Source organism: Rhineura floridana, chromosome 5 (genome assembly GCF_030035675.1).
Source record: "Rhineura floridana isolate rRhiFlo1 chromosome 5, rRhiFlo1.hap2, whole genome shotgun sequence".
NCBI classification, from domain to species: Eukaryota; Metazoa; Chordata; class Lepidosauria; order Squamata; family Rhineuridae; genus Rhineura; species Rhineura floridana.
Window position 1 is genome coordinate 161,307,641 of NC_084484.1, and position 13,622 is coordinate 161,321,262.

The 13,622-nt window shown below is 42.2% G+C and overlaps 1 protein-coding gene across 4 annotated transcripts in view; it reads left to right on the forward strand.

Annotated features, from left to right (window-relative positions):
• Positions 1-731: 731 nt before the first annotated feature.
• The window catches only part of GUCY1A2 (guanylate cyclase 1 soluble subunit alpha 2), a 286,509-nt gene continuing 273,618 nt past the window's right edge, over positions 732-13,622 (forward strand). For all 4 annotated transcript variants that reach the window (XR_009762895.1, XM_061628688.1, XM_061628689.1 and 1 more), the window contains exon 1: positions 732-1,289. Coding sequence is in view for 3 of the 4 variants with exons in the window: in XM_061628688.1 (XP_061484672.1) it covers positions 987-1,289 (303 nt within the window). In the remaining variant the exon portion in view is untranslated. The remainder of the gene's footprint in view (positions 1,290-13,622) is intronic.

Here is a 13,622-nt window from a genome sequence, read left to right on the forward strand (position 1 = left end):
GAGCACTCTGCCCTCCTGCAGTTTCCAGCAACTGGTATCAGACCTATAGTCAGGGTTGGGCTAGAAGGGGCTTTTTATTATGTATTGTATTATTATGTATTGTTGAATTTAATGTTGTACGTCGCCTAGAGTGGTTTCGGCCAGATAGGCGACTCAAAAATTAAATTTATTATTATTATTATTATTGCCCCCCCTAATTTTTCTGCCCCCTAACTTTTTTAAAAAACAAAAATAATTAAAATATTACAGAATTTTTTTCTGCCCCCAACTTTTTTGGTGCCCCCCCCCCGGAATTTTTAGGCCGGCTACAAGGCTGATAGGTATTCAGAAGAATACCACCTTCGACAATGGAGGCAGAGCATAGCCATTCTGGCTAGCCTTATCCTCCACGAATTTGTCTAATCCTCTTTCAAAGCTATCCGGGTTGGTGGCCATGTCCTCAGTGTAAGGCTGCTTGCCTCCTATGCTCTTATGAGGGCCTTTGGTCTTATCCAGCAGGGTTCTGTCATTCCCGGAGATGAGAAGCTCTGTCTTCCCCTGACGAGGGGCCGACCATGCCTTTCTCTCCGATTTTCGTTCAAATTTGGCGACCAGCGAGATGAACCTTCCCTGTTGCACACACGTGACGCCGGCGGAGGCGAGAGAAGGAGGAGCGAGCGAGGCAAGCGGCAGCAGCAACGCCAGAGAGGGGAAGGGGGTGGGGGCGCGGCGTCGGCAGATCCAGGCAGAAGGAGAGGAGGAGGAGGGCAGCGGACGGAGGCGTCGGCTTTAAATCTTCCCAGCCAGGCGGCTGCAAGCAGGCAGCGCATGTGGACTCAAGCAAGCAAGCAAGCGAGATCTCGGCTGACTCCCGAACAATGACTATCAGCATCCCTGTGGGACTCCCTCGCCGTCCCTCCGCCGCTCTGATGCCCCTCTCCGTCTGATGCTTCCCGGCCAAGCAGCAGCAGAAGAGTCGCCGCCGCCGCCGCCAGCCCACCAGCAGCATGTCCCGGCGTAAGATCTCCTCGGAATCCTTCAGCTCGCTCGGCTCGGACTACCTGGAGACCAGCCCTGAGGAGGAAGGCGAATGCCCCGTGGCCAGGCTTTGTTGGAACGGCAGCCGGAGCCCCCCTTCCCAGTCGGGGGCCACCACCCCTGTTGCCGCCGCGGCCCCCCCGTTAGAGCAGGCGTCGGCGTCGGCGGCAGCAGCCGTCCCAGCCCCCACGGGTTCTAGGAGGGCTCCTCGCAGGAGACGGGTCAACTTGGACTCCTTGGGCGAGAGCATCAGCCGCCTCACCGCCCCCACGGTAATTGCGCCGCGTCCGGGCCGCGATCAGGTGCAGAGGCAGGCGGCGGCGGGTGTGTGTGTGTGTGTTTTATGTATGTATCTGTGCATGTATGCAAGAGAGGAAATGTGCAGGCAAGCGAAGGGGTTGTAAATATGCAACAAACACCACAAGCCGCGTGTACCGCTGCCGCCGCCGCCACTGTCACACGTGACGCTATGCACGCGGGTTGCACGTTCAGTTCCATTCCCGTGTAGAGATTTTTGGAACGCCCGAAGCGGCCCTACTTCTTTCGCCGGTCTCGCCTCTGCCTTACGTGTTTGCTGCGGGAAACCGCGCGCACTTTGCATGATCCGGGATTTTTAAAGCGCGCCTCTGTCAGCTCTGGTGGGTCGCCCTCGCCACCCCGTCCCCGCCTCCGGGTAACTTTGCAAACCGCCCCCCCCCAATGATTTCTGCTCTGGATCCCGATTGGCAGCTCAGCACCGTGTGCTGTCCCATCCTGATAACCTCACGCGGCCAGCCTCTCGCCTCCTTGACCTCTCGCCCTTTGCACTTCACTTCAATGGCTTGAGAGTAATTCAGGGTCCGCCTCACTTCTCGGTTCCAGATTCTCAACCGTGAGCCGGAACTCCAGTTCCAGGTTCGCCCTGCAGCAACCACTGAACAAAGGTGGGAAATGCCCGGCATTTAAAATTTTAGAAGTCACATAAGTGAGAGCAGGACAGTAAGGGGTTGCAGTTCTGTGCAGAGTCAGCCCAGAATGCTTCGGTGCCTCCAAGAGCACCTTCTCACTCTCCCCTCGTCCATCTGAAGTTCTGCTCCACAAGTCCCATTGAAAGGGATGGGCAATGTCCAAGAGTGCATCTGGTGCCTCCAGGTTCTGAGGTAGTGTGTTGCTGAATAAATGCCAGTTGCTGGGACATAACGGTAGCTGAAGGAATCTATTACCTTCATGCCTTACCTAAGGGGAAGGGCTGTAGCTGAATGGTAGAGCATCTGTCTTGCATGCTGAAGGTCCCAGGTTCAGTCCTCTGCAGGACTGGGAGAGACTCATGCCTGAAACCCTGAAGAGCCGCTGCTGGTTAGTGTAGAGAATACGGAGGAAGATGGATCAAGGGTCTGACTTCGTAAATAAGGCAGCTTCCTAGGTTCTTAGCACTTTCCAAGGATTCTGGTTGCCCACTTTGGAACAAGCAGGAATCTGGACTAGATATACCTTGGGTCTGATCCAGAGGGCTCTTCTTATGTTGTCTGGTGCAAGCTGCAAGAACTTTCCAATGGATTGTGACTTACGGCTCAAATGTGTCCGCCTCGGCACCTAAAATCTAACGCCTTTGTCAGCTGTCTCACCTCGCCTCCCCTCCCCCGCTGCTGACGCTAGCCTGAATCTACATGTAGTGTTCTGGGTGAGAACTATAGCCCAAGACATGTCCTTTTTCTTCTTCTTCTTCTTTTTTTTTTTTGCAAATTTTCAGCTTGGCTGTGTTTCACCTAAAACCTTGCATGTTCCTCCATAAATAATATGTTGCATTTTCTTTCTATATTTCCTTTTGACATTTCCCGGGATCTAGGGGAGGATTCAGAAGAAGAGATCTGAAGGTAAGAGATTGTTCTTCTGAATCCTCCCCTAGATCCAGCTGCTGTTGCTAGAAATACTTTTCTTCATGAGTCACTTGCCAAACTTCCTGGTGAATCTTCTTTACAATGTTTCTGTCCCTATCCCATAATCATTAGATCCTTCCTCTGTAACACCTTTTCCGTCACTATTATCCTTCATCATTCCCGTTCCATCCATCCTCAAAACCACTGTCCATTTATTTCCAGATTCTCATATTGTCAGGCTTCCTCCTAAACCCAGCAATTTCTCCCTCTTCCTTTAGCGTTTCTCGGTTCTACCGCTGCTTGATCCTTCCAGGCTCAGGGGACCCTCTGTTATTCCCCTGAATGCTGCTCATGACTTTGGACTTAGGGAAGGGCCATGAAGCCCAGTGGTAGAACAATTGCTTTGCATGCAGAAGGTCCCAGGTTCAATCCCCAGCATCTCCAGGTAGGACTGGAAGAAGACTTACTGTCTGAAACCCTGAAGAGCCACTGCCAATGATTATTAGTCTGACTGTAAGGCAGCTTCCTATATGGACAACCTTTTAAGTGCACATGTTATATGCAAATGTGAGTTGTGGAACCCTCTTGATTCATTCTCCTTCCCCACTGGAAAAGCCACTTTGAGATGGGGGCAATTTGGGATGGAGGAGTGGCAGAGAGAGAAAGTGTGTCCTTGCCCATACTTCTCCACTCTAAATTGCACCCCTAGAGATTGCTTTTGCAGCTTGAACTCCATTGGATTCCCAAAGTGTTTGGTTTTTTTCCTAGAAAAAGAAATGGATGGTTGTAGTGTGGTTGCATGCATTTATATGTAATGTGTAGTCAGACCCTTCATGCATCAGCTTTGCCCCTTGCCCTGTAGTGATCTGCGGTGGCTACTTGTGAAGATTCTCATCCGAGCAGAGAAGCTGCTCTTAGTCTGTGATGGCTGTAGGATTCTTGAAGCTGTGTGATTGCGATTCTTGCCATTTTAGGACTGAGCTCTTTTATAGGAAAGTCTTAGAAGTTTTCCACTGTTTTTGCTGCTGCCTTTGGTTACTGCTGTGCATGCAGGAACAGGTCAGGTAGAACCATGCGCAGAGTTTCAAAGGCTGCTGCTGAGAATCCAATTAGTACATCAGAGAACAATGAGTTGGGCACTCATCTTGGGCACAGTGCATATTCTAGACCGCAGCCAATGGAGTGCCATTGTCTGGAGCATTAAAAGGAAGAATATGAAAAATTATCTTCTATCCTCTGTTTGCAGCTTTTCAGCAGCTGTAAAAATGGGGGCATTTCCCAGGGAGACTGAAGGGAGATAACAAATGAGTCAGTGGTTTGGATTTGTAAAATACAAGTGACACCTGCAGGAAAACATTGCAGTGTGGTGTGCTGCTCTTCAGGGTTCCAGCCAGTCTTGCTGTTTTCCAGATGCTCTATTCCATTCTCCCCATTCTTCCAATGGTCCCTTCAGTATTTATTGCTGGCTGAGCATGCTCAGTTCTCATTGGGCGGTTTTGGGGTGTTGTCCCCCCACCCCCTTTAAGATTTTTCTCGAAAGAGCTTTGTTTTTTTTTGCAATCCTTGCTTACTGATATTTGTCTCTTGCGTGTTGATGGAGCCATTTTGGCTTCTTAAAGATTCTCATAGAGAATGAGTTTGTTATTAGTATATAGGACTAGCAAAATTCCAATCTTTATGGTGAGTGTGAAGAAAGGATGCGTATACTGCAAGGATCCCATTGCATCCCGTGTTGGGTTTATCATCACTGATTACAAAAGCAGCCAGTGTCGTGTGTATGTGTGAAGTTTGCCCCAACAGCAGCATTGTTCCCACTTGGAGCACTTTGCTTTTCCCCACCTCTTTCTTGGTCAACTAGAGTGTAACAGAACCTTGAGAGACTCTGCAAGGCTAAAAAGAGCTTGTTGGGAATGACTGGAACTGGAGAAACGGTGAATGGGGAAAGGATTAAGCACACACCTCTTTTCCCACTGCACCTCTGCTCCAAATATACATTGAAATAATAGCTAAATATAAAACATTGGAAGCAGGTTTACATATGACATCTGTATGTGGATATCTGCAATGTCTCACTCACCACTGCTCAGTTCCAGAATCTGTTTTCAGTAATCCGACTCAGCTCTGGAACATAGTATCAGTCTCTCATCTAAAAGCTAGTTCCCAATGTTTCTGTCATTCAGTCCCTCAGCCCAGGGACAGAACCCAGGATGGGGCTATGGAGATAGATGTGATATAGGAATATAGGAAGCTGCCTTTGATCTGTCTAAACCAGCATAGTTGACGCTGACTAGGGGTAGTTCTCCAGGGTTTCAAATGATACATTTCCAGGCCTTCTTGGACATGCCAGGATCAAACCTGGTATCATCTGCATGCAAAGCATGTGCTCTACCAACTGAGCTATGTCCCCTCCATGTCAGCAGGGATGGGGCAGTTAGCTCCTACTTTGCTTGTGTCCTTTAATTACCCCTTTTGCAGTCTCTCATAGAAATGAATAGTTGCTATTCCCTCTGATGGGGAATAATAAATCACTGCTGTTGGGATGCCTGTTGTGATGAAAGAAACCTGCCTTTAGTTGGGAGACACTCTGCATTCTACCTGTTAGCTCAGTTCGTTTGGCTTGATAGGAATCCAGACCTTATCAATGATATTTTACAGCAACTGCAGTGTTGGTGTTTCTGACTATTGTTTCGAAGCTCAAGAAGATGCTGTTAGAAAACAGATACTTAAGTTTAGCCATCTTTAGTAACAATCCATGAAGCCTCTTCTTCTACCACTCTGATCTATTTTGGGGGAGCTCTTTCATGCCATTCTACAAAGTGTGCAAAATACTAAAGCTAGAATTTACGTTACCTTGAAATCAATGAATGGAGTTCATCAGGTTTTTTTAAAAAAATACTTCATCAGTCAACACAACTTTTTGTGTACATTTGACATGCTTCTCTGTTGTGTCTAAAAGTGCAGATATGAGTCTCTTCCTACCCCCCTGGTATAGAGTTTTCATGTTACCGAATAATGGATGTAATGCACAACAGATTTTGCTGTGAATGTTCAATGTTCATTGAAATGCTTTTGCAGTCTCTTGAAAGCACTATTTAAATTTTACTTTTTATCTATGCTGAAATAATTTGTTTTGGAATTAATGAAATGCTGAAACTGCTCAAATTTCAGTTTTAACCTTGGACACAAGCCATTATATATGCTTGTACTGTGTCAAAAGCCAGGGTGAACAAGTTGGTAGGTTAACCATAATTTCTGTTGTCAGGCAGGAATGCAGTATATTAGATTATCTATATTCTCTTCTTTTTCTTCCCCCAGTTCTGTTGGGTTTCATGGCACCCAAGTTTATATGTTTAGGATTGGAGCATATAATTCTAATCTTTGAGAAATATGTTTAGACAGGAGTAGGAAAAAATGTAGGCCGCTGATCATGTAGAAATTTGATGTTATAAAACTGGAATGATCCTGTGTAGAGTGTGGTTCTGCAAAAGATGAGTGCTGATTTCTAGATGTTAGAAATCAGACCTTTTTTTTTTTAGAAGGGGCAAAATGCCTTCCATGTATACTATTCCAGATAGAGCTGAGTAATTTATTCAATTAGTGGAGGTGGAGTTTGCTATATAAAACATACTATAGTTATCGTTCCACTTGTAACAGGTGGTATGTTCATTTCTATTCAGTTTATAGTTTGTAAATGATAGCAATCGCTGTACAATCTTTTGTCTGTATGCTGCCTTACAGTTTTTGAAAAGATCTCTATCTGAGATCTAATTTATTGGTCCATCAATAGTTATGGATCATCTTTGCTTTTGAGATTCTTTGTATTATGACGAGAGTGAATAAGGAGAATGATCAGTGGGCTTGGATATAGGTGAAGAAATTTATCAGTGTATTACATGATTAAGTATAGTACTTTCACTAACTAGCATTTTCTTTCGTTGGTTTCCCCCCTCATTTTTCTGCGTAAGCAGCTCTAACAGATGGTGCTAGGATGTCAGAATTAACCAGAGACATCCCAGCTGACTTGCCTCATATCTTAGCAGTACAGTTTAACTATCTAATAAGATGGTGGCATAATTTTCATAACTCATGCAACATGTTCAGAGTGATCTGATAAAACGTCTCTCTAGTATTTTTTAAAGATATCCAGTGCTGTCAGTCCTTCTAGTTTTAGCAGTTATGTTTTCACACTTTGAGGCATCGCTAAGCCTCCCATGATGAGATGGCTTAAACATATATATATGTTCAAATATTCAGAGCAGGAAAGAATATTCATATGTGACTGTTAATCTGTGTAAACAAACACAGATTAAGAAGAATGGTCCTTTTGACCATTCTGGGTCTTTTCCCAGCTGCTTGCAGGATTATACATTCGTAAATTAATTTTTTAGATCATGGCTGAGGCAACAGACTACATGTTGTTTCATTAACTATTACTGCATATCACTGCTGCTAAAAAGATGCTTTTTATATATTCCACTCCCTGCTTTTTCATCGTTCATAATAATACCTCATATTTAATATATAATACTTCATATTCAACATGCTTTCAGGTGTTTCCAATACCTATCCAAGGTAAGTCAGACCCATATTGCAGAAGGGGTGAGGATTGAGGCAGAGAGACTAGGCTGCCTAAGGCTACTTAGTTGATGCCAGAGGAGATACTTGTTCTGGGGAATTAATGATGTTTAGCTCAGGCTCTCACCAACTCACATCTCAGCATGATAGCGTAACTGAAGCATGTTCCAATTTCCCATTTGTATAGTAATAAGAATAAAAGAATGTTTATAGTGCTTTTGAGTGTTCAAAGTGCTTGAACCAAATTATTACACTCCTCACAACCCTGTCTGATTTGTATGGGGATATTTCTGTCCCCATATTATTATTATTAATAATAAGTTGTGATGAGCAAATCCTCATCGTGACTATCTTCCATCCGGAAACCTATGTCTTCAGCGTGGGAGGCTGTGTGGATCTAGGATTGGCCTCCACAGTACAGACCCACCGTTAAAGACCTTATTTTGGAAGACAATCTTACTCGGTCACTAATGATAGCCATAGATAGATTATTATTAATTAGGCATATTAGTCATTTGTTGTCTGAAGGTCTCCAAGTGACTTACAACACAGTACAATATACAACATGATATAATATACCATGCAATAAAAACAAATAATAAAATAATAACAATCAGCCTCATACAGCCACAAAAAGTTTTGGCAGCACACTAATACAAATAACATCATCTCAGTCTATCAAATGCCTGGGGAAAAAAAATAAGTCTTTACCTGGTGCCAAAAAGATGTCAATGAAGGCACCAGGCAGACCCCACTGATGAGCATATTCCACAGATGAGAAGTCATGTATAGCAGATTGGAACATAGAGAGGGGGCTGTTCAGGCTCCTAGTGAATACTCAAAGACTTCCTATAATAGGTCAGTTCAGACATTCCATGGTTTGGAAGATTGGGAGTGTGTTCCAGGTTCACGTGTTACCTCCTTCCTTTGTGAACTCAGACTCGGTTCTTTGGAACAGATGATAGTTTGTCATTACATTTGAACTGGCAATCTGAACTTGCAATTGCCATCCAAACCATTATTGTAAACCAGAATCAAACTGTGATTAGTGATCCTGGTTTGAAAGCAAGTGCTAACCTTAGTTTACTAGCTTGGATGTAATGGCAAATTATGGCAAAATATAAAATTTATAGTTAACATGGAAGATAACTAATTGAATTGGTGCAATGCAAGGGCAAGAGGGAGTAAGAGTGGGGAGGGCTGATCCTGACCTCACTGTTGGTTTGGTATCAACATAGGAACCAAACCACTAAGTTTATAGCAGGGGTAAAACTTAAAGCACAGATTTCCTAGTTAACAGTGGGTCAATCAATATGCTATCATTTTGAGTTAGTTCCATTGTTGAAAAGTGAGTATAGGATTGCAGCTTAATTCTGTTTGAAAAAAAGTAGGTTAAGTCTTGTCAGCACACTTCCTGAGAAGTGAGTGCCATTGAACTCAGTGGGACTTCTTAGTCAATATATTTAGGACAGGGTTGCAAATTGCCTGGATGGCAAAACTTTGAGAAACAGATGGCTATTTTCCTGTTCAAAGGTATTCAGATGATAGGATATCTCTCCTGATTAAATTACAGAATGTAATACTTTATTGGCATTATGATACGTGCAATCATTTCCAAAGTTGTGAAGTACATATTCTATAAACTATCTATTAGGAAGGAAAACAGAGGCAAGTGTCATATTGCAATGTGTTGCAATCCCATCATTTTAGATCTAAATCTCTGGTGTGAAATATTTCTTGATCAGATGGCTGTGTTGGACAATACAAATTCTGTTGTCTGGATCTTCTCTCCCATAATAATGAGCAGATTTATTTTAAAAGGTAATCAGTTACTAATTGTTTCTGCTCTAGTCTTCCAGAATATTGGATAGTTCAAGAAATTATTTCTTGGTCTTAATAATGGTGATTGCACGATTGATTACCGAGATTTAGAATAAGTTATACTTGCACAATAAGAGCCACCAAATCAAATACAGCCCACCTGGTGTGCATTGTGGTTTGCCAGATATGTGACAATCTCCCTGTTTTTACAGTTGTATGCAGGCAACAAAACCAGGGGGGGTTATCAAATCCCTGATGGTTGTCATACATGACTGGTGGCTTATGTTCAGCTTAATGGGCTACCAAATGTGTAAGCCTAGGATACGTTTTTCACCTCTTATCACGTTACGTATGATCAAAAGTTTAAATATGTTCCCAGTATACATTTAAAAATACTGGGATTATATTGGTTTTATTTTGGGCTTTAATTTCAAGATGACTAGAATTTATGCAAGATAAATTCAGAAAGGAACTGAAGACTATCTGGTCCAGGCTTTTTTCCACCTAAGGCAGAATCCATTGTACACAATTCTTTGTGGGCTGATTCACATATACATGTCTGTCATTTTATGACTACAGCATCAAGTGGCAACTTGCAGCTGGAGATCAAACACCACAGGTAGAATTTTTACATCATCTCAGACACAAAGATTTTAAAAGGAGTTGTTTCATGTATTTAGCTGTGATACAAGCGATGAGAAATCAAGTGATGTGCAGCTATATGTGAATTGGTTCCAAGCTAATGATCAGTATTCTCTGCCAATAATGAGAGTCCTTAGGATAATTGAATTTTAGAGTTGGAAGGGACCTTGGAGGTAATTAGTCTAACATCCTGCTCAACTACAAAAGGTGCGGGGAACCTTTGGATCAGTGGATGTTGCTGAACTATAACTCCCATCATCCCTGGCCATTGGTCATGCTTGCTGGGATCAATGGGAGTTGTAATTCAGCAGCATCTGGAGGTCCAAAGGTTCCCCACACCTGAACTATAGCAACTTGGAAAGATGGACATCCAGTCTGTATTTAAATCCTTCAGTGGTGGAGAGCCCACCATTTCCTGAGGCAGTCTGACTGTTGAAAAGTTCTTACCTTTAGGAAGTTTTCCCTAGTGTTCACCTGAAATCTGCCACTGTGCAATTTCTCGACGGTGCTATTCTAGCACAGGGGTGAGCTCCTCCATGCTGAGCTCCCATTTGGGAACTGGCAGGTACAAAATGGTTGTGGAAATAAGAAATCAGATGTTGGAAATAAGAAATAGGAGGAGGACGATTTTATTGAGTTATCTGTATGATACTGGAGAGCTGTGTCCTTCTGAAGAACATTATACAGAACACAGAAAAGCACTGTAAACTGTTCTTGTAAGCAATACAGTTTTGATGACTGTTCTCAGCACTTGTGAAAAGTTATAAATTACATGGTTAAGCAGAAAAATCTGCAAAGACAGGTATATAACTGGCAGTGAAAAATAGACTGCAGTTGCAAATGTACCTTTGTGGGTGAAAAGCAGTCTGTGGGTGCCAGGAACAACAGATTTAGTAAACTTAAAAAATCCAATGTGCACATGCTTTGAGCTGCTCTTGTCTTCAGGGTGATTTGGGATAATTAAGCTTAAGCCAAACATAGAGAACACAGTTGGATAAGAGGTATAAAAAGTATAACTAATTCACAGATGGCAGTCCTGATTATGTCTACTCAGAAGTAAGATGTACTGAATTCAATGGGGCTTACTCTGAGGAAAGTGGAATTAGGATTGCAAGCTAAATAATCAAATAAACATAATAACAGTATATTTGTGATGAAGCTGTAATCCCATGCATGCTTACGTGAAAGTAAGTGGCATTGAACTCAGTGGGACTTAATTCTGAGTAGGCTTGCGCTGTATGTTTAGATTTTTAACCTGTTCCTCAGCCCAAGGTTGAAGTACAACCTTCTATAATAAAAGCACAGACTCGAAAAACAATAACGTAAGACACATTAATAAAACCACAAACAGAACAGTACAATTTGAGAACTTACAGAAGTAAAATATATGATGCAAACCAAGGAAATAGGTGCAAATTAGCTTGATTTGCATTACTTATGAAGGGTATACTATTCAACTTCTCTTAGTGAAGAATTTTGACCCCCCCCCCTGCACCAACTCTTAAGTATAAATGCATGATCTGAAGCATAGTACAGGCCTGGATTTGTCAATCAATACACAGTTGATCAAACCTATCTGTAAATATCAAACACACTGAATGTATTCAGTTGTATCAGTCTGCTGGCTGGGGTTGACAAGAGTTCTAGTCCAAAACATCTGGAGGGCACCTGCTTGGGTAAGACTGGTTTATATCTTAGCCCAAAGTAGCTGCATTTTTTAAAACTGAAATACTGATTTGCAATTTTTGATATCTTAAAGAGAGAGCATTGCAATCATTACAATGAATCGTTGCTTGTTATACAGTATAACATGTAACTGGTTCCTTTTAGTTGTGCTAACTGTTTCTGTTATATTTTACTTTTGGTAGTTATGGGAAGAGACAATCAGCTGGGCAAAGCGCTGTTTCCAGTTATAATTGTCTATGCAATAAGCAGCACATGATCTGAGTCAGGAAGCATTTTATTTATTTAAAAATACATAACCTGCTTTTCACCATATAGGTCTCAAAGTAGCTTACAACAATAAAAGTACACAATGTACAAAATCTAAAACATAAATTAAACTGCAAAAAAAAATCTTCTTGTTACTTCTGTTAACTATCAGGAAATCACTTTCCCTCAATACAAGTGATATTGAGGTGAATATGCAGTGTGGAACCCAGTAATTTTTTGCTGTTCCAGGGACAGAGCTCAGTGGTTACAGCCTGACTTTCAGAAAATAGTACCAGTACTAGAGAACTTAGGATCTAGCTTTGATGGACAAATTAACTCACCAGATCCAACAGACAAGTCTAGCTGATGATTTCATTACAGTGTAATATATTTGTTTTATTGATTTTCCAAATAAAATTTACAATATGATGTAACAGAAGTTTTTGTTGTTTCTTCTAAGAGGGTAATACACACATTGTAGTTAACTGAGAACATACATCTTTTACACAACTAATTACAAGCCCCTCAAACAACCCCCCTCCCCCCCAACCAGATGGCATTACTTAAGGAATAAGGGGATATTGGGGGAGGGAGGGGGGAAAGGGGGGAGAAACAATGGTGGATGAAGCAGGTGAGCAAAATATATCTATTTTTTTCTAAATTTGTTTAACGTTAGTCGCTCCCAATTTTAGCATAATAAGATCGTGGATTTTGATTGTGCTCTTTATTGTTAACATATTGGATAAAAGAAAACCATACTGAGGTAAACTTGTCAGTTTTAGAAATACCGTGGGCAGCCCTTAGTTTGTATGTTAGTTTTTCTATAAAGGCAATGAACCAGATTTTGTGATACCAATATTGTATCATGGCACCTTTTAAGTCTTTCCAATGTTTTGCTATTGTTAGATGGGCTGCCATAACTAGATGTCCAATTAATGGTTTGTCCCTCTCATTCACATCTACATCGGTGAGCAGATTAAGGAGTGCCACCTGCGGAGTCCTGGCCACGGGCCCAGGCACAATCAACCAGATTTCTTCAAATACCAGTGATATATCTATTTGTTATGTCAGCAATGGCCATTCAGGGCAGCATTTCTCAAACCTCCATAACTCATTTTTTGCATGATTTTATTATCACATCAGAACCCTTATACAAAAATAGCATATTTGACTCTAGTATGACACAGTATTTGAAATTACTATAATCTCTTCTTTTGTTTTTGTTTAAACATGTATTGCCTTTGTATCCTTTTTTTTCTCCTCCAAGGACCTCAGAGCAGCATACATGGTTGTCCCTTTTTCTTTTAATAAAGTCATGCTGGAAGAGAGTGACTGGCTCAAGGTCATCCAGTAGGTTTCATGGCTGAATGGGCATTTGAGCCAGAGTTTCACCATTCATAATCCAACAATCTAATCGCTACACCATAGTGGTTGTCATGCCAGTGTTGTTCCTGAATTTGTTCAGCATAGTTTTAAATATTTTTGAAATATGTAATTATTAATGAGCAGACTTTTTTTTGTATATCCCCTGGCCAGTTAGCAATCCTAACCTCCCCTCCCCATTGTTACCCCCAGCACAGTCTTATTATTATAGCTTGTCTTCTTTTTTCTCTATACATAACTTCTATTAGGACCCCTCTACCCATTCATGACAAATGTTAGCACAGCTGGGGCCTATCCACTCTTTTCTGAACACAGCTGATGACCAGCAGTCTTAGACAGTCAAGGTACTGCTTGTATGGCAAGTGAAGACCTGGTGGAAGAGGCAAGATGCTTTTC